This window comes from Phlebotomus papatasi, chromosome 3 (assembly GCF_024763615.1).
Source record: "Phlebotomus papatasi isolate M1 chromosome 3, Ppap_2.1, whole genome shotgun sequence".
In the NCBI taxonomy this organism is placed as follows: Eukaryota; Metazoa; Arthropoda; class Insecta; order Diptera; family Psychodidae; genus Phlebotomus; species Phlebotomus papatasi.
In genome coordinates, this window is record NC_077224.1 from 58,571,693 (window position 1) to 58,593,589 (window position 21,897).

The 21,897-nt window shown below is 33.5% G+C and overlaps 1 protein-coding gene and 1 non-coding gene across 3 annotated transcripts; both read left to right on the top strand.

The window, feature by feature from the left end:
• The first annotated feature begins 2,339 nt into the window (after window positions 1–2,339).
• Window positions 2,340–12,972, top strand: LOC129807013 (ubiquitin-conjugating enzyme E2-24 kDa). 2 transcript variants are annotated; one of them, XM_055855958.1, is made up of 5 exons: window positions 2,340–2,450; window positions 7,092–7,503; window positions 7,575–7,722; window positions 12,287–12,371; window positions 12,449–12,972. In XM_055855958.1, exons 2-5 carry the CDS (start codon window positions 7,150–7,152, stop codon window positions 12,459–12,461), a joined length of 600 nt encoding a protein of 199 aa, XP_055711933.1. In that variant the 5' UTR covers window positions 2,340–2,450; window positions 7,092–7,149; the 3' UTR covers window positions 12,462–12,972. The 2 variants fall into 2 exon arrangements, with proteins under 2 accessions (XP_055711933.1, XP_055711932.1); XM_055855957.1 differs by having other exon boundaries at window positions 2,360–2,450; window positions 7,087–7,503.
• Window positions 12,973–17,885: 4,913 nt separating this feature from the next.
• On the top strand, window positions 17,886–17,967 carry Trnal-aag (transfer RNA leucine (anticodon AAG)). Its single transcript has one exon. It is a non-coding gene; the product is annotated as a tRNA-Leu (tRNA).
• Window positions 17,968–21,897: the final 3,930 nt, after the last annotated feature.

Genomic DNA, 21,897 nt, shown 5'->3' on the forward strand with positions numbered 1-21,897 from the left:
TTATGTTGAAGTAATTATCAAAATCGGTTTAGCGACAGTCGAGATAATTGAGGTTATGTGATATTGAAATTGGTTTTTCGACTGTGGCGCCCCTGGTGTTGGTCCCACGAAGTTCAAATATTCTAGAAAGTTGTAGCATTTGGTGAGATCTTTCGTTTAAGCCCTCATTCATCAAAATCGGTCACATAGAACCGGAGATATGATTTTTTGAATTTCGTGAACTTTGACCCCTCATATCTCCGGTTCTATTGAAACCACAGCGCGCATACGCACCATTTTGGAAACGTCCTAGACTGGACTACAACATACTAAAATTTCATTAACTTGCACAATGCCATTTTTGAGAAAAGTGACTTTGAATTTCGATGAATTTTGATGCTATCACAGCGCCACCTGTGGCGACTTTTTGAACTTCCATCTGAAAGTGCTCATCGAGACGAAACCAAAAAGGTAAAATTTAGGTCGCTATGTTAATTAGAACCGGAGATAGAGGCCGGTCAATGTTCGAACTTTGACCCCTTATAGCTCGGGTCAGGGGTTATGGATCGACTTAAGGTTTTTTTTGTTTGATAGGTATAATCAACGGCTACAACATACTAAATTTTCAGCCCGATGCACAATGGAATTTTTGAGTTATTTAACTTTTAAGATTTAAAAATTTTCTTTTTAAAAAAAGCGCCCCTAGCGGTGGTTTTATGAACTTGCGATGTTAGAAGGGGAAGTGGCATTTCACGAGAGCTTTCCAAAAAGCCCTCACTTTTTAAATTCTGACAATTAGAACCGGAGTTATGGCCATTTTAAGAAATTTTTTTTGGACCCTTATAGCTGGGGTCAGGGGGGTCGGGGGACCTTAAGTTTGGTATTGATGGAAAGCTCTAAGGCCCAGCTATAACATACTAAAATTTGAGTCCGCTGAATGCCATAGGGGCGGAGCTATTGAGAAAACAAAAAAAGGGGGGTCTTCAAAATGGCGGAAGGAGGGGTGGGGGGTGGGGGGTCTATGCACCAAGTTGTAATTTTCACCCGATATATAACCTTTGCCGAAAACCGCAAGTCGATATCTTTTTTAGTTTAGGAGCTATTAAGCTCCAAAGAGCGGCCGGCCGGCCGGGAACGTAAATTAGCCACATATATATTCGTGATCAGGAAGTGCTGAAACACATTTTGGCCAAATTTGAGGTCGATCGGACGACATGAAATTTTGTTAGGATTATAGTAGGTGAGATTGTTAAGAATCTCACCTAATACTACTAAGTAATCGAATAAATAATAAAATAAATAAATAATTAAAAAATTTATAAACAAATAAATAAATAAATAGTAAATGATTAAGGAATAAGGGTGTATATGGCTCTATTCACACATGTGACTGTGACATGCAACAATTAAAATTTCCTCTCAAAAAAGTAGGAAGACAGTTAACATGTATAAAAACAGTATTTATTGACTATTATTCCTGTAATAAACAACGAATTGTGTTTTTTATTTACGTTATATTAAATTGAGAATTTCGATATATTTCAACTTTCCAAAAAATTGAGGTTATCTTTATGAAACAATTTCGTATACAAGAAGAAAAAATAAATTTTATTAGTTAATTAAAGCCAATTAAATAAAACAAGGATTTTTATTTCACGTAGCTTTTGCATTCAAATCATATCGGAAATATTTTAGGTTAGGCCTAACATAACCTCAATTTCTATTAGAACTTTTTAATGAAAATGAACAAGTATGATTACAGTAAACTCTCTCTCAATCGGGCATATGGGGCAAAATGTCATCCGGTTTAGCGATAGAATTTAGCGTCAAGGCCTTTGTAAATTCCACAAAAAGCGCTCAATTATAAAGAATCACGATAAAATAGGAAGAACTACAGCGAATTTGAGCAAATTAGCTTCATAATAGATTGAAAACTGTCAACAAAATTTGTCGCCCGATTGAAAAAGAGCCGATTGAGTGAGAGTCTACTGTAGTTTTAAAGAAATTTACCTTATTGCAAATGGGACTAAAAACAAAGTTTATAGAAGAAATTACATACGATTTACAATCTTTAGAATTTATGAAGCAAAATAGTGAAAATTAAAAAATACGTAAAATGAAAATCGATCAGACAGAACAGTTCAACCTTTGGAAACTCCTTTAAAAATCATAGAAACCTGGGTGCTTTTTTCTTACTGCAATTTTTGCATAATAAAACAAAAAATTAAAAACTTTTTCTCCGCTTTTCCGGCCTGTTCTAAGTTTTCTTGCAGTCTTTCCAGAATAACAGTTTTTCATTTTAAAATTGAAAAATGCAACTGCCACGTACAGAGCCATCTATGGTGCAAATTATTGATATCCATCCACCAATATAAAATCCCATAAGCTGTCTATCTATCGAGTCACCGCATCTGAGACTCCGATTTTCTGTGAAAGTTCTTGAAAAATACATCTAAAATTATCAATTTCTGGTGAGTTTTGTGCAATTAAGTGTCCCTTTGAGTGAAATTCGGTGGAAATTCGTGAAAAAGTTCATGAATTGGGGTAGAAAAGACCTGAGAAAAAGTGACCCAAAGACGAAGCTCAGTGGAACAAAAGACACCTTTTTTCATTATAGAAAATTTTCCGCAATTCCCAGAATTTGGTGAATTTTCCGGGGTAAAGGTGTTGCGAGATACCTGAGAAAGTAATTTAGATAGAAAAAGTGATTTTTCCTCCGGAGGAAAGATTGATTTTGGGGCTGAAGTGTTGAGGTGAAATGTCCCGAGTCAAAATGGCCGCTTGTCTCCCTTTTTTTAAATTGATGAGTAGGCTTTTGTGGTTTGGTGGAAAGCTTGTTTTAGCAGGATTTTCGCTGGATTATTGCAAAATTGGGGCTGAAATGGGATTCTGGGTGGCTAAGGCTGAAGGGCATGTTGAAATTTGCATGGGTTCCCATATTGGAATCTTAAGAAAATTGAGGGCGAAAGTAGTCCTCTCTCACACACAAACTCTCATCCAGACACTCAAAAGAAAAAAAAAATCAGGGAATGGCCACCAAATGTCTCCGTGTTGCAACAAAGAATCCGAAATTTACGGAAATGCCCCGATTACTCGGGGATCATTCACCCCTGGGGCTCTCATTTGGCCCCCAAATTATTCCCCCAAATATTCCCGGTTTCAGCTCAATTCTCTCACTTCCGCAATCCGGACACTAAACACTGTTCTCTACAGAAAGATGGCCTTTAAAAATTTCAGGAATTTCTATTCTATGTCCTTGATAATTTTATTCTAATACGTGCAATAAATCCTTCAGGTTAAAACCCAGTTGGCTTTGCACTTAAGGCGTCCACAGACCAGTGGTTTAGCCGCTAGGTTTACCTTTAATAATTTCAAAACAGAGGTAATATTCTTAGAGAAATTCAGTCACAGAATGATAGAAAGAGGACAAATAATCCTTCAGGCTTTTAAAATTACGTGGTCATACTTGCTCTTTAGAAATTGGGAACTTTCAGGAACTTTAGTTTGAAAACTCCGTAGAGTCTCGATAGATCTATGACTTAAGCCGAGACTCACAAAACATTATATTTACTAAAGTTGATGTCTGATATTTGTGATGAGAGTACCTTACCGGTCCTTTGCACTAACCCACAGGGCTCTACTTAAGTCCATTATGAGTCCCCAATCAGAAACCACTTTTTCATAAAGCCCTTTCTTTTGGGCACACTCCATTGAACGACGGCTTAGGGGAAACTGGGGCAGTAGTAAACACGGGGTGGTTACAAACAGTGATTTTTTAATGTCTACATCACTTGGACTTATGTGGACCATTTTTTAAACAGACAAGGACCCCTATGTACTAGAAGGGGTATCTGATGGCCGGACTATTCCCGAAGTCACGCACTCAGTTGGTCTTGTCCTAATGAATGCATACTAGAGCCTATAACATGGCAGTGTCACGGTCCGAAATCAGCTCATAGAGCTTATGACCTGCGGATTCTGGAGGGAAAGGAAAAGGAGTCCTATGCCTATAGCAATCTATGAATTCATATACAGTGCCCGGCAAAAGTGACCCAATGTTTTGCAGTTCTGTATAAAAATTAAATATTTCATGTTCTAATTCCTACACTGAGAAAAAAAGAGGGTGCGATTAACTTTTTTTCCTCAAAACTATAACACTTTTTAGCTGTAAAAATATATCAACATTTTTTAATGTTAATTTTACACCTTTTAAGGGTAAAATTAACATGAAAAAAGGGTAACTTTAACCCCAAATACACCTAAAAAGGGTAATATTTACACTGATTTCGGATCAATAATGCAGGGTAAAATTAACATTTCCGGAATGTTATCTTAACTTTTTCGGATTTCTCTCAGTGTACATCTTCAACTTTTTTTTTCCTTGAAAGCTCTATTCTAAAGCTATTAAATGTGCCTTATAAGGACTTTTTGAGGAAATAAGAAGTATTTTTTTAGAGCCTTTATAAAAGAAGATGCATTGGGTTACATTTGCCGGTATTGTTCAAATGCCACTTTTTGAACAATTTCCGGTGTTTTCCCATATATAACCACAATAAAGACAATTTTCAACCCAAAAGCATGTATAGAGAAAGTAAACAAAAAATACATTTTGCTTTACAAAATAAAATGGCTACAAACATGGCGTAGGCCATATAACCAGTGACTAGACTGCACATCCGTGCTTCATCTTGCTATAAACTTAAGCAATTGAGAAATTATTCCAAGTTCATTACTAAGTATAACGGCGTTATCACACTTGCACATTAAAATTTTAATGTGATTCACATTAATTGTCGCTTGTGAGCGTTCAAATATGTTATTTGTGTCTTTGAGTCACTTAATATTTGGGGTTTTTCTATTTTTTGATAAATAAGTGGACTTGGCCTGAAAAAATAAGTTTAAATTTACCTAAAGCATAAATATTTTTCACATTAAAAACTTAATGAGAAAATCACATTAATTTTTCGCATTAATGCTATAAATCAATTTATATCAAATTTTGCGGGCCAAGTCTACCTTTTATCAACAAATAGATCAAATTTTGAATGTAAAATGATTCAAAAACACAAATTACACATTTGGACTCTCACCAGCGACAATTAATGTGAATCATATTAAAATTTTAATGTGCAAGTGTGATAACACAGTAAGTTGAGTCTGGTCGAAAAATTGACTATTAGCGAGGTATACACAGTTGCTTAACCTATGAAATCGCTCAAAACCGGTTTTATATCTTATTTTAAAAAAGAATGGTAATGTTTACAACTACCCAATATTTACTACTGCTCCAGTTCCCCCTATCCCTTAATCGGGGGGGGGGGGGGTCATCTCTATCACCCGTAGAGAAAGAAATGTTTTCTGACTTATCTAAAGGTTTTTCCCTCAAAATATTTTAAAAAATCTTTTTGGGTCACCGGTGACTCGGGGTTATGCTCTAGACACACTTACAACATAAGTCGAGAGACGACTTAACCCTTTAAGGACGAGAGGGTCAAAAATCGGGGGTCAGTAAAAATCACCATTTTTGATTTTTTCGAGCAATACACAACTTTAGATGATCGTAGGAAAAAAATCATTTTTGGGTCACAGGTGACCCAATCGTCCTTAAAGGGTTAATGGAAAATGATAGAAATGAAGTTTAACCATTATGTTGAATAAAATCATGCTAAGCCGTCTCTCGGCTAATCCTTAGGTCTGTCAAGGCCCTTAGACTTGACAAGTTCTCATTATACAACATCCTTTATCAGCTGCACTTTTTGTTGCTACATGAACTAGGGCTATGTAACATGAGCGACTGCCTTAGTTTCACTCCATCCTTTGCACATTTATATTGCATATTCAATATTTGATATTCAAATTAATTCGCTATATATCATTGTACTAGAAGTCTTATCTTGACGAAAATTTTGATCCGAAATAAATCTTATGTAAATTTTACCAACAAAAAAAATTGAAACTTATAATCCCAAATATAATAATAATTTCTTCCCTGAACTTACTCAAAACCTATTTTTTCGAACGCAGGGAAAACTTTTATAAAATTTTAAAACCCATTAAATTTCTTATAATTTTTATGCCTGGGCATCATCATTTAAATAAAATAATGCAAATAATTATTTTTATCATTAGATTTTAGTAAAAAAAATCGTACCCTCCCGTCTCCCTTTGGTCTCGACGGCGAAATTCGCGTCACAGAAAACGGGCAGTAACCAGTCAAAATTTTGACTGGATACTTTCGTGAATTGCCCCTCAGAGAGTTTACTTCTCAGTCGATTACGTTATGATTAGGGTGGAATCACCACTTCTCGCCAGTGCCCCACCTTTCGCCATTTGTATTGAAATCGCGATTTTTCCATTATTTGTGAAATAAATTAGCCATAAAACTATTTGTATCTATACTGCTGTTATTTATAGAGTCGAAAAACACTATTTTTTTGTTTTGAATTTAAATGTTTGAGCACTTTTAGAGGAATATTTTAAGCAAATGCATCGAATCCAATATTTCTTACCAAATATAGTAAGTGTCATGAAACTTTTATCGAACAAAATTTACGATTTTGAATAAATAATTTGTCTATTGAACATTTAATTACATTCGGCGAATACATAAAATTTATATTTAGTTAATGTTTCATTTTATATTATTTTTATGTAAAAATGAACCATGGCGGAAAGTGGCAATATTCTAAAATTGATTCACCACCTGTCGCCATTGCTTTTCAATAGGCGACGCTAACTTCACTTCACTTCATAGATTCTCAGTTGTCAAATCTGAGGGCAAATTATTGAAATAAAAATAATTAGTTTAATAATTGAAACAAAAATATTTAGTTTTAGTTGAAATTTTAGTTGAAAGGTATTGAAATTTCCAAAATAACTAGACTGATCCCAATCGGTAATGAATCGGTAAAATTCTTATAATACCTTTTTTAATGTAACTCAGTATCATCCAGAGGTGGATTTTTCCTCTACTTCTTGTGAGCTCGAGCATTCTGTAAAGCTTTTATGCTTTTCCACATAAAATTTACAAATATTTTCTACAAAGTCTGCTAGTCATTAATTGGCCCACTGTGATTCTTAGGAGTATTTCTTTGTCTTTATTGGCAGAGTAGAGGCCACAATTTGTTTAAGTTTCCGGGAATCTTGTCCGAGAGAATAAAGCCCAAGATTATGTCCACAACGGCTGGATCAAGCAGCGGCGGAGGTGCCGGAGGTGGACGTGGCCGTAGCGGAGCAGCTAGTAGCAATGGAGCAGCACCAGCTGCAGATCCCCGAAATGATGCCAAGGATGCCAAACCTAATCCTAAGATCTCCAAGGCACTCGGCACTTCGGCCAAACGCATCCAGAAGGAACTGGCTGAGATCACACTCGATCCGCCGCCCAATTGCAGTGCTGGACCTAAAGGAGATAATCTCTATGAATGGGTATCGACAATTCTAGGACCTCCGGGATCGGTCTATGAAGGTGGTGTCTTCTTCCTGGATATTCACTTCTCTCCCGAGTACCCCTTCAAACCTCCCAAGGTAAGCAAATGACCCCCAATTGATAATCCCAGGGCAGAGTGATTGAAGGAAAATTGTGATTGTCTGTCCAGGTGACCTTCCGCACTAGGATATACCACTGTAACATCAATAGCCAAGGTGTCATCTGCCTGGACATCCTGAAAGACAACTGGTCGCCAGCACTGACTATATCAAAAGTCCTACTATCAATTTGTTCACTACTGACAGACTGCAATCCGGGTAAGTCTAATTAATTTCTGCTTCACTTCCGAAAGGGTTTTTTTTTCCTTGGAAATTTTTCTTGTCAATAAAAAATCGAAAAGCTAAATTCAGCCCACATTTTATTGCTGTAACAATTTAGTTGCACGAGCAGATGCTGAAATAAATTAAGAAGAAGTGCGATAACATTTATTACAGGATTCTATCGCATTGAGATTCTACGTTTTGTCACTTGAATTTATCAAGAAAATTGAGTCAGAATGTATTTTAGACGTCATTAGTAATATAGGGGAATGGGAGATTATTTCAGTTACTTGCAAAAATATAAATTTTAGATGAGAGTGAAATAAACATTTTTTCGAATTGAATATAGGGGAATCTGGGGCAAATTGGGCGAGCTAAATATTTTAAGATTCAATATTGAATTGAATATCTTAAAAAATAAAAAGAAAAATTACTAGTAAAATTTACTATGACCAGCTATTAGAAAATAACTTGAAAAGCACTTTTCCTTTTTTTTCCTTTTTAATGGCCTCTGTACCGTCAAAAATTTTTGTCTCAATGGCACATTTTGACGCATTTTGATACAATTTACTTCACAATGTTCCATTTTGACAAAAAATACTTACAACGTGTAGATATCCTAAAAGAATAACTTTCAACTTAACAGATTATTTTTTTATTTATGAAAATTCACGGTAATAGAAGCAAATCAAAGTATTTATATTAGCCATTGCATTTTTAAACTCTTCACAAACAAAAACAGTTGTAAGAAACTGTGACAAATTATTTTTGAGTGGAAATTTACTACAAGAGTGAGCTGAATTTGGTCTTTCGACAGCTTAAAAAATATTCTTTTTGCAACATTTTGCCCGATGATTCCCTCCCGAATAATACATTAAGTACTTATTAAGTAATAAGATCTGATTTAAAATTAAGGAGTTGTTTTAAAAAAAGGCTTCTTCACACACTAATCTTCTTGCAATAAATCAATACATTGCTCTAAACTCGGTTGAACCGGACTTACACCATGTTTGAGGTAGCTTTCACTGGTGCCGGATGAGCTCTTGAAATACCTCTGCAGAAATTTCAGTCGTGTCTGGAAGAAGAATTGGCTGAGAAAAAATTTAAAACAAAATTTAAAGACACTTGTGAGCAAATTTCTGCTAGAAATGCAAACAAAAATTCTGCTAGAATTAAATGGTGGGCTATCAGATAAACTTACCAAATCAAAATTGACTTCGTATATTCCACAAATTTTCACTTTTAATGCAAATACAATTAAGGAATATCTGCCAATATTTGACATATTGAAGAAATTATCACCGTTAGAAATTTTCTTCTTCAATACGCCAAAGATTGAAGAAAACTTCTTAGTGTGTGGAAACATTTGGAACAATTTTCATCAAAAATTCTTTTTTTTTTTTAAATAAATTGTCTGCTGCAGGAAATGTCAAAATTCTGTCAAAATGAAGCATTTTGAAGTAAATCGCGTCAAAATGCTCCATTTTGACAAAAAAAATCACAAGTTGTTGAAGCTATAATACAGATAGTACATTAGCATTAAAATATAAATTGGTTTCTAAATTATGAAACATTTTTAAGTCAAGCAGTATGTTTTATTTTTAATGTTTCTTACTGAAGGTAATATGATACAGTCGAGTCCCTCAAATTTGAGTGACGGTTGCATTCAAAGTTTGCATGGAGTCTGAATTAGAAATATTTTTCTCTGGTGTTTCCTAAATATTGTCGTATGTATTATATTAAGTTCCTCAACAAATTTCACCTATTTAACAAAAAAAATCAATTGATAAAATTCTCTAAAGATATTTTCCTTAATTTAGGAAAGGTGAATTTTACATGAATTCCGTTACGTTTTTGACAATACTGTTCAAATTTGAGGAGTAAGAAATGTCATCTATAGGGTAGAGTAAGCCCTTTTCGCCACCTTAAGGTTTTGTACTCTTGTAATTCTTACAATTTTTGTCGAAATAAAAAGAAATTTTCTGTACAAGTGCTTTGAAGCATTGTCTCTCTAATGAACCAGGAGACTTTCCGGGAATTTTTGGGCATCTAGTTGAAAAAATACATTTCCTGCAACAATACATGTTTCAGTACTTTTCGCCACTTTGTAAACACTTTTTCGCCACTGTGTAAGCACTTTTTCGCCACTTGTTTTCAATCGATTTTTAAGAAACAGCACCTTTCGAAAACCCGCAAAAGTACATTGCATAGTACTTTTCTTATTTAACACCTATATTAGACAATTATTAGAGTATTTCGAATGATTTTTTGTACATTTTTTGTTTGCGACAAAAATCAATTGACAATTACGTCTGTTTCAACTGAATTCCGCGAGGTGCGCCACTTGTAAAATGCTTGGAAAAATGAGTGGCGAAAAGTACTTACACAACCGAAAAAAGTAAGCCCTATTTCACCACATCCGTATTTCTTTATTTTTTTGGAAAACATTATTAAATAATTATATTAGAGCGAAGCTTAGTTAATAACAAAGTGACTTTCAGTGAAAAAATATCAAATACTGTACTGCAAAAACATAAAATATTGCAAGACAATTTGTCTGAGCGTTGACAAGTTTATTAAGAACTCCATATTTTTTTGGTGACTGTTCACCTTGTCGACAATTTCTTCAATTAACTTGCAAATAATCTAGTCGGTGGAGCACCAGTTAATGGTTTTCTGATCCGTTGGACTAGAGGTTACGAAGTAATAGTCATTTCGTAGTTTCATGAGCTCATAATTCCCTGAAAAAGTGATTTTATTTGTAGGTGGCGAAAAAGTGCTTACTGGCGAAAAAGTACTGACTCTACCCTACCCCCCAAATGTTCAAATTTGAGGAACTCTACTGTATATAGGTAATATCGATCGCTCATAATAAGAAACGAATAACTCGTGGTTGGCAAATTGTACAGGAAAGCGATTTGAAGCTGAGATATTACATGTAGAGTATAGGATTTTTCAGATTTAAAATCTCTATAACTTTGAAGATAATTAACTTTCAAATTCACGGGGAAAATAGATAGAATTATCCAAAAAGCGAATAAAACGAATTTTGTAAAAAATCGAATTGTTCGACTTATATTCTGAGTCTTCTGAGTATATGATGAGAGTAATTGGATGACAGGAATTTTTATGGCGTTAAAGGTGTTCAAATTGCATCCAGTGAGTTTCACTGCACTTGATTCCACGGGGCATGGGACTGACAACCCCATCTCTGTGTAAGAAAAAAATTATAATGGATGTCCCGAACCCCCCTTTGCGAGAAGCCCTAAGTTCCTCTATGGAATACAGTAGACTCTCTCTCAATTCGGCATTTGAGACGAAATGTCATCCGGTTTATCGATAGATTTGGGTGTCAAAGACTTTGTAAATTCTACAAAAAGCGCTCAATTATAAAGAATCACGATAAAATAGGAAGAACTACAGCGAATTTGAGCAAATTAGCTTCATAATTGAACTAACAATTGTCAACAAAATTTTTCGTCCGATTGAGCGAAAGTATACTGTATTGCCATTATTATTATTTATTTATTTATATATATTTTTTAATTCAATTGATCCTGATAATGTCTTTATTTGTGTTTAATTTATGTCTTTAATTAATATTATGTTCGTTTTACATAAAACGTTCTCATATGTCAAATTCATTTTTGTAAATATTTAAGTTTCTTTTTAACTAAAACTCAATAGCTTACTGCAAAAACTCTTATAAACTTTAAATTTTCGTTCAAAATTGTTCAAATTAATATTCCAAGAAAACATATAGTTAGTAACCCCGCTCTCCCCTAATAGATTTCATTACTGTTTACAGTGTACAAAATTAGGTTACAAAGATGTAATTACGCATTGAGGTATTACTTCTTTTAATAATTTTGTCGACCTTCTGAAATATATTGAAAATATTGTTAATATAGTTCCTCAGATTTGTTGAATGCATTGCGCGACATCAATAATATTAACATGTTTAGCACTTATATACGTCCGTGGTATTGCAAAATATTTGAGGCATTCGAAGAAATTATTATCAATAGTCACCAATAAATCATATTTGAAACACACCTTCTATTCTAGGATATAAAAACCAGTGATTAAGGTTATAAATTGGGATTCTTGACGGGTATGACCTTGAATGTTTCAAGGTCAAATTTTATTCAGAAAAACGTATTTCTTAATCGATTTGAACAGAAACGGATTCCATTGAAAGGTTTTTGAATCCCAAATCACTTTTTGTTTTACATTTTTTATATCATTGTTAAGAATAACAATTTTCAGTAATCTTATTCTTAATATCTAAATTGAGGTCAATCGATCAACTATTTAAAATCTTTTTTGAAGTATTTTATTGAAAGCGCTTTATTCCATTAAGGTGTCTACACATTGAGCACAATTTTCGTCAAAAATTGCTTTTTTGAAGGAAATTGGCTGCAGTGCTGTAGGCAGAAACGTCAAAATTCTGTCAAAAATGCAATTTTTGACAAAAATTGCTCCCAATGTGTAGAGGCCTTTACTGAAGATTTTCCTTGACAAGAATTAGACTGAAGAGAGTTGGGTTGTTTACTTTCAGCTGATCCACTTGTGGGAAGTATTGCTACGCAATATCTGCAAAATAGAGAAGAGCACGACAGAATTGCCAGACTGTGGACTAAGCGGTGAGTTTAAATTATTCCTCTTTTTTTTTTCAAATTACAGTGAAGTTTTTTTTTCATTGCCGTGGTACTTTTTGCAGATATGCTACGTGATTTCCCCGTCTTCGATGCATGTATTTTATATTTTTATTGACAAAATTGTCGTACTAATCATAGCAAAACCTCTTAGTAGTTAAAAAATATGGAGCTAAAGAAAAAGATTAAAAAAAATGACGGTAAAAAAAGCGAGAGGAATTATTATTAAAAAAAAAAAGAAAAGAAAATCCCATTGAGATGGCACGACTGGTTGTGTGTGTAAGAAGAAAAAAAAGGGATGAGAAGATAGATAAGTGAGAAATCCTACTGGATATAATTGTGAAAAAAATAATTTCCATAATCAATTGTTGTAACTACCCTTGTGAAGAAACCCCGCCCCATATACACACACACATAAGCAAAATTTAAAGTCAAAATCAATTTTGAAAACGCTGTCCAATTTAATGCAGTTGCTTTTTTTAAGAAGGTTTTTCATATATTTTTTTAATTTATTTATTTTCATCGTGTGTGGCCAATGGAAATAAAGCGTTATTGCGATTTTTGGAATAAAATAATTTTTATGAGCATATTGACTCAGGTTTCAATTTTTTTTAGTAGATTGACAGCTCTACAGAAGTTTCGGGTTTGAATCATTCTTTAGTCACCAGGAATTTTTATTGTATTAAAGGTATACTCGGAATTGCAGAGTTTGTTCACTGAGAAAAAAAGAGGGCGCGATTAACTTTTTTTCCTCAAAACTTTAACACTTTTAAGGTGTAAAAATATATCAACATTTTTTAATGTTAATTTTACACCTTTTTAAGGGTAAAATTAACATGAAAAAGGGTAACTTTAACCCCCAATACACCTAAAAAGGGTAATATTTACACTGATTTCGAATCAATAATGCAGGGTAAAATTAACATTTCCGGAATGTTATTTTAACTTTTTCGGATTTCTCTCAGTGTTAGGTCAAACGGTTTAAATTTCCATTTACAATTTTTGCAGGGGATAGGATTTCTAATGCGGTATATAACTGAGGTTCCGGAATTACAACTATTAATCCTGATTAAAGTTCTCATTAAGATGGGGGATCTTGGGATCCTGAAATACTAAAGTCCCTAAATATCGGAATCTCACTCAGGTTTTTGGTGATTCGAAAGATCTGAGATCTCAAGATATTCGGTATTCCAAGATTATGGAATTCAAGGATTTTGAGACCTTAGGATATTCGGAACCTTGGGATTTCAAGATCGCAGAATATCTGGAGTCCCGGAATATTCGGTCCCAAGATTTGGTGTCTCGAGATATTCAGGATTTCAAGATTTTTGGATCATGGGATTTTGAGATCTCAGCGAATTCGCGGGATTACAGGACTCTGAGATTCTCGAAGCTCCGAAATTTTCAGGGTACCCTTTTTTTATTCCAGGGATTTTGAAGGTCCCTGAAAGAATGCAAAAGGAAACTATCAAATCTTAAAAAATAAGCTAACTCCGTACCCAAAATTTTTAATGAGGGACAGTGAAAGACGGTATTTACCTTTGGCTCCTTTCTCCTTTTAATTTCTCAAGCCGACGTTTCGGAGGGGTTTTCCTCCTTCTTTAGGTATATAGAAATTTTGGGGAAAAAATTGGGAAACAAAGTCTTTGTTGGATGTTGATGGAGAAATTGTCTCTCGTGCAAAGTCCGAATTGTGCTCTCAATGTAACGATTTTTGTGACAATTTTTCCCCAAAATTTCTATACCTGAAGAAGGAGGAAAACCCCTGCGAAACGTCGGCTTGAGAAATTAAAAGGAGAAAGGAGCCAAAGCTAGTAGGGGAATTCTGTAATTTTCGTGGCATTGTCACGTGTGAGTTCGTTCGAAACTTGACAATGTCATTCGAGCTTTTTTCGTCATATCTTATGAGTTCGAAAATCCAATTCATTGAATTTTTAATGAAATCCCTTTAGTTAATGATTTTATGAAAATACAGTAAATCTTGGTTGATTTATTTAACAACATTCATTGTCATTTGAATTGCCAGAAATCTCAAATATGTGACTTCTGACAATGCCACGTGAGCTGAAATGGCAATGTCACGGCTACAGAATCGCATTTTCGAAAAAGCTCTTCTAAGATTCGAACTCAATTTGTCATATGGCATTGCCAGAGCATTACAGAATTCCCCTCCAGGCCACAAGTAACTGGAATGTCCGGTCACATTCATTGTGGCCGCAGAACATAGAGTACCTCCCATTAAGCGAGAGAGTCTCGTACGACATTTAAATTGCAACCGAATTGTCCAATTTTTGATATTCCACACAATATTGGAATGTCTGGACTCTTTCCGTACAGAAGTAGATCTTGAAAAATTCGAAAATCTATTTGAAGATCCAAAAAAGAGACTTTCTTACTTCATGATGATTCCACAAGGTGGCTGAGGTACATCCTGTTCGAATTTCGAAGTGCTCAAGTGTCAAAATGTGACGGTCTTCACATTGTTGTGAGGAAAAGAGAAAAACGACGTTTACTGTTCTTGTCCGATTACTTAATCACTCCATTATCACTGAGTAATTCTTTTGCCAGCTTTTTAGTGTGATATTTGATAAATTTTTCCACCTTTTTCGAAAATTTTGTATGAAAATTCGAAATTGAACTTGAATTTTTCGAATTTCAACGACTTTTTGTGCAAATAGAGTTCCATTTACATTTTACCCAAGACACTATTGGAGAATCAAAATCTACTTCTGTTTGGGCTCACTGTGGAACATTTCCAATACTTTGACTGTTGAGAGCCAAGTGTATATGGAACACAGTTGATCGTGTCCGATATCATCGGTTTTACTTAGATAGTTTACAAGTACACTCGATTTGCAATATTCCACATCACAATCTAATGTCCTACGGGAGTGCTTCGTTTGTGGAACTTTGTCAATCCTTCGGCCCTTGTGGACTAGGTTTTGGACATTTTCTAAGCGAGAAAATTTGACTTCCTATTTTGATTCTTGACGAAAAACACACAATTTTTAATATACAACAAAACGGTATAGGTTCCAACGGGTGTGTCATGTCTGTGGAACTTATTTAAAACTTAGATTCCTGAGGGTCCATTATAGAGCACCCATTAAATGATTCTGAGAGAATCCGCCAGTTAGATTGTAACGAGATTCCTCGATTTTATTGTCCTTTATCATGGGCTAAATTCTGACGAGAGTGTGGAACTTATTTATCATTTGGGCCCCAGTCCTGAGGATCAAGTTTAGAGTATCCACTAAATGAATCCGAGAGAAACCAGTAAATAGATTGTTACAAGACTTCTCGATTTTAAGCCTTCCGCGGTCGTTCCAAGTTTCGACTGTGGAACTTATTCAATACTTGAACCGTGGTAGCATAGACAGAAAACCTACGTGCATTTTTTTGACAAAAAATAATTAATGTGAAAATACTCTGTAAGGAAAGGTTCTTTCGTGAATTTGACAAAACTTTTTTCGTATTTTATGTGGCAGAACATTCTTTTGACAAACTTTTAACAAACAACGCCGTAGATCTTGTTTAAAATACTAATAAATATTGGTCACACATGGATAATTTTTTTTAATTTTGGAATTCTGACTTAAAAATTGTATTTAAAATTGTAATATCAAATTAAAAAGAAGTATAGAATGGCAGATGGTGTAAAAGGAATTTAATTAACGCGTAGAGAGATAATAGATATGGAGCAAGGAAACGGAACCACGGAAAAATATGAAGGCACATTTAGACACTTTTCTTGAGATAAAATAGAATATTTTGTGGGGTGATTTGTAAGCTTTTGAGATAATTAATAAGGACTTTAAAATGCAAAAGGGTCTAAAATTGTGTCACAACTGTTCTGTGGTTAAAAAAAAATAATAATAATTAAAGAAATGAAATGAAATCAGCAACATAAATATCGCCCTTTTCTCATTTTTAAATTAATGGAAGAAACAAAAAAAAATATAATAATAAAAGATAAAGATGTAATAAGATGTGATAGATAATTTTTACTATATTTAACATGGAGCAGAAAATGAAGGAAAGAGAAAAAAATGTGTGTGACTTGAGTTCTTTTGATCATTTGTACTGACAGTTTATTTCTTTCGCCTTTTTTTCTCTATAAGTTTTTTTTTTTATTAAATTAATTTTAGGCAGAAATTCTACATGTAATTTAATTTGTCATCATCACACTGCGTAGTTTCTAAGGAACTTAGGAGAGATATTCTAATTTATGTAAATTCGACTTATTATATTCCAAAATTTCTATAATAGATGATATTTTTGCTCATTTTAGGTGAAATTTTTGAATTTTTATTTTTCATTAAATAAATGGACTTTTTTAATGAAATTTTTTATCTTACGGATAAAATAAAGGTTGATTGTGTAATTTTTACACTTCATGACATTGATGATATTCTTCATCAATTTCTTCATTGGCGTGAAATGTAGCTTTATTTTCTTTTCTTTTAAAATAATAAATAGCAAAAAAAAGAAACTGACGAAATTGGCTTTATGCCCAACGCACAATAACTTTTGTTTGTAAACATGTTTTCAAAATTTTCTATAAGTGTGAGAGAGATGACTAGATCTAGATCTCACTCACTCTTATTGAAATGTCAAAAACATGTTTACTAAACAAAAGTTATTGTGCGTTGGGCATTGCTCAAACGCTTTCTTGCGGATGAGAAACTGGCCACAAAAGCACACAAATATTAGTTAGATTTCCATCGAGCGATTAAGCAAAGAAAAAAAATTAAAAAAAGACCATAAATAAATTTAAAGAAAAACTTGCATTGACTTTTGTGTAACGAAAATTCCAATGTGAATATTTAAAAAAAAAAAACGAATTTGTCTTTAAATTGATGATGAGTAAACATGAAGAACAAACATATAAACAATAATATCCCTTACATAGAAACTCTTTTAATATTTAAGCCAGATGATGAAGTCGATTGAATCGCATATAATTAAACTACCTTTATAAAAATACACAATTAATAAAAAAAAAAGAAGAAAAAATACTACAGAAAAATGTGGAATCAATGATATGAAAGAAGATGAAAAAGATTGATGAAAAAAAAATGTGAAAATCTACCAATTTTATCAGACATATTTTTTCGTATATTTCGGATTTAGAGAGAGAGAGAAAAAAATTTAGAAAATAGAGGAAAAGATGAATTACATAAAAAAATGATATATGTAATAATTAAATAGCTATTCTTAAGTTTATAGAGCGTATTTGAGAGTAAAAGAAAATATTTTAGTTGTACAATAATGATAAAGAAATTTCCCCTTTTTTTTAAATGAAAGAAAAAACAATTATTATAAAAATTGTGACGAAAGAGGATGAGAAAGAATAATTACAATAAATGTGTACTATCAAAACAGGATGAGAAATAGTTTAAATCGACAAATTTGAGTATTTTTAACAGATTTTCATTGGGGATAGCTAAAAATAGCAATGCTTCACACCAAGTGTTGGAACTTGAATCAGGGGGGCTTCGAGGTAGCGTGGCCGAGCGGTCTAAGGCGCTGGTTTAAGGCACCAGTCTCTTCGGGGGCGTGGGTTCGAATCCCACCGCTGCCACACTCTTTTGACTTTTTTTTCTGCTAAGGAATCCTCCATCAATCGTCTCGTAAAGGTTAGTTATAAAAAAAAACTTCAAATTAATTTTAATATATTCAAAAAATGTCGCTCTATCATTCTCTACTAACTTAATAAAAGAATGACTTACAAAACAGTATTGAAGCTTTTAAAGCTCGAAAACAAACACGCTGCATTATCTGATTTAGCAATTTTGTTTTTGTTTGCTGTATTTAGCATGCTTATGAAAATTGTTATTCAAAAATTATCAAAAAACTTGGTAGCTCTATCTATCAACGAAAGAATGCATTAAATTGCACATATTGCACAGAAAACCTTTCAACAGCTAAACTTTGCATTGAATTGGGTTTTCTATTACGACAATAAACCAAGTCAGTTTATAGAAGATGAGATTCTCATGCTTACCCCTCGAAAACACATTATGTAACGAATAAATAAAATAAAGTGGATAATAAATTAGCATTTTAGGCAATAGATTTTTCGTAAACCTATGGTCAGCCGCAGGCATGATTATTTTTGAATTCCCATGAAAAGTTTTTTTCAGAAGTTGTAAATATCAAGCCAGTGATAAGCCTAGATCAGCTTATAGAGGTGCGATTCCTTCATTGCAAATTTGGATTGTGGCAAACTCGAACGATATTTATACATAAATAATGCAAATTTCGTTTAATAATGCCCAACGTACAATAACTTTTGTTTGTAAACATGTTTTCAAAATTTTCCATGAGAATGAGCGAGATGACTAGATCTAGATCTCACTCACTCTCATTAAAATGTCAAAAACATGTTTACTAAACAAAAGTTATTGTGCGCTGGGCATAATTCTTAAACTGTATGTAACATTATTATCGTTATTAATAAGGAAAATTGGTTGAGAAATGCATGAAAGTGTCTGAAAATCTTTAAAGTCGATTATCTCGGAAACTATGAGAGATAGTGGCCTCAAACTTTACGTCCATTTAGAGCCCCTTTCAGGCTTGATATGTGCAAAATTTCACTTGAAAATGAAAAAAATTGGATGAGAAATGCATAAAAGTGTATGAAAATCTATATAGTCGATTATCTCGGAAACTATGAGAGATAGAGGCCTCAACTTTACATTCATTGATATATATAAAATACGCGACCCGCGAAAAATTACGCGCCCCGTGAAAATTCGCGAAAAAATTCGCGTCCCGCGAAAATTCGTGAAAAAATACTCGACCCGCGAAAAATTTCACGCCCTGCGAAAATCCTCGAAAAAATTCGCGCCCAGCGAAAATGCGCGAAAAAATTCGTGCCCCGCGAAAATTCGCGAAAAAATACGCGACCCGCGAAAATCTGCGAAAAACAAAACCTAATTCGGTGTTTTTTCTTACCTCTTTCAATTTGAACCTCTTTAATATCTGATAAATTCGTTAAAAAATAGAAAAAAAACAAATTGTGTGCAAATTGTTCACAAAAAATCATTTAGGGTTATTTATACCAAAATTTTATCAAAAACAGATTTATGTTCCCTATACTCTACCTACACATTATATAAAAATTATAAAGCATATAGCCTAAGGCATCCTACACACTATTATTTAAATTTATGTCTATATTTGGCATTATTGAAGAAATTTTGATAGTTTTGTTTAACGTACGTAGGCGTAAGCAATTCGCTTCAATTAAAGAAAGTTACTTTACAGTGTGTAGTGTACCTAAAATCACTCTATTTTTTACTCTCTCTTCTTCTTTTATTTTAAACATCACAACAAATTCACTTAATCGAATTTGTAGTGCGAAAAAAAATAGATAGCCATATGCAAAACGTGTGGGAAAGAAAAGGATATGAATTTTTATTCTAGAAATTTGCTTGATTTAAAAGGTGTTCCATGAGCCAACATAAATATTTGCAAAAAATGGGTTTAGTTTGGTTTTAATAATAAAATGTGGTTACAAGGGTTACAAGGTAAATGAAAAACATTCCCCCTCTTGGCAAAACTTGCTTGAAAATTTCACAACTAATTCTGTACGATTTGGAATATAAAATTATTTGAAGACTTTTTCAGAAAAAGGTAGATTGATGAAAAAAGCTCTTATTATTTGGATTTATTATACAATAAAGAAATTTTAATATTTTGACGAAAATGCCAACAAGAGTTTCCTGCCGAACAAGTGTTCCTTCGACTCTAATGCCGCTGGCGTGGCGCACACCTTTTCAATTGAGTGAAAATTCAATCGATTGAAATTTTACCTTTTACCTCTCACTCTTTCAAATTGAAATCAGATATAGCTGTTTCTTACTGCCAATTTGAAATTTAAAATGAAACTGAAATTTGAATTTTCATTTGACAGCAAGAAACAATTATATTATTTCAGTTTGAATGAAAGAGCAAAAGGTAAAAATTTCATTCGATTGAATTTCACTCAATTAAAAAGTGTGCCAACGGTATAATAATTAAATTTTGTTACTGGGCATTTTTGTAATGGCTTTAATTTAGAAAATTTGGGTTTTGACAACATCGGTGATTTAACGAACGTCTGTTGTTCGAAGAAGAAACACCATTTCACGATCCCTTTTATTATTGTCCAGGATGATAGAATTCTGAACAATTAGAAGAGGTTCCTGGGAGGGAATTCTGTAACTCGATGAACGCTTGACTAGTAAACGATTCTCTAGTGAAAGGTTCATGAGCTTCCCTTCACGACTGCTAGAAAAGTTATTCTGTACCTTTGCGTGAAGCAGAGAGGGGAAGTGTTTTGAAATTTTCATTAAATTTAAGATTTTCATCAATATTTGAACTAAATAACTATAGAAAAGACTAGAATTGAGTATTAGAAATGATATGGTCTTGTTTTTCAAGCTGAGTATGGAAAAAAATTTTACTGGCTTCACCGAGTGATAACATCATCTTCACCGAAAAATTGACAAGTGAAACACATAAACCTCAAAGTGATCCTTTCACGCCTTTCACGTGAAGCTATCGCCAGTTACAGAATCTCTTTTGCTATCACTTCAGTGAAGCGTTCACCATTTTTGACAGGTGATCACTTCACCAGAGTTACAGAATTCTCCCCCTGGTCATTTGAAGAGACCCTTAGGGCTTAAATAGACTCAGGCTGATCCTCGAGAATATTTAGCCTGTAAAATTGGCAGTAATTGATTAGGTATTAATTTAAGTAAAGGAAATTCATGCAAAGGACTTCAAATCGATGATCCTAAGTTTACAGTTTGGGATAAGTTTACTACCAAAATTTACAAGCTATATTTTCGAGGATCAGTAGCCTGAGTCTATTTGAGCACTTGAACTGGAAACACATTTCTCTTTTCTCTTAATTTGATAAAGTTTGAGCCAGATCAGAGAACATGAAAATTCGTGAGCATTACAGTAGGTGATATTATAGAAAATTCCTTTGAATACAAAATAAATAAATATCCAAATAATGTATTTTGCACATATTCTTTATTATTTAAGGATTTTGTTGCAATTTGTAAAATATATTTTGACTTGATTTAGGTGTACCGTGTACATCAAACTTTCAATTTTTGGAAAGCAATTGGTACAGTAGAGTCTCGCTATAGGCCATCGCTCTATAGTCCACAATTTATCGACCGTTGATTTCAAAACACTGATTTTAAGTTAGGTTATGTTTTTTAGTACGCGACATGCAATGTTGTCATCATTATTTTAATATTTTTGGCAAACTTAATTGAGTAGTTGTGATAATTGTGATCCACAATGAAGAGAGCAAGGACAAGTACCACAATCGCAAAGAAAGTGGAAGCCGTCGAGCAACTTCAATACTAAAAATCGTTGATCATTTTAAAAATTGACATGGACTGTGCGACCCAAGTGTCAAATTTGAAACCAAATACAGTAGACTCTCTCAAATTCGGGCATATGGGACCGAAATGTCAGCCGAATTAGACAGAAATTCGGGCGACAA

Excerpts from the sequence above, each read along its gene's own strand:
- LOC129807013 (XM_055855958.1), top strand. The coding sequence starts at position 7,150 with ATGTCCACAACGGCTGGATCAAGCAGCGGCGGAGGTGCCGGAGGTGGA. Across the intron at positions 7,504-7,574 it reads ACCCCTTCAAACCTCCCAAG|GTGACCTTCCGCACTAGGAT; the intron begins GTAAGCAAATGA and ends TTGTCTGTCCAG. Across the intron at positions 7,723-12,286 it reads ACTGACAGACTGCAATCCGG|CTGATCCACTTGTGGGAAGT; the intron begins GTAAGTCTAATT and ends GTTTACTTTCAG.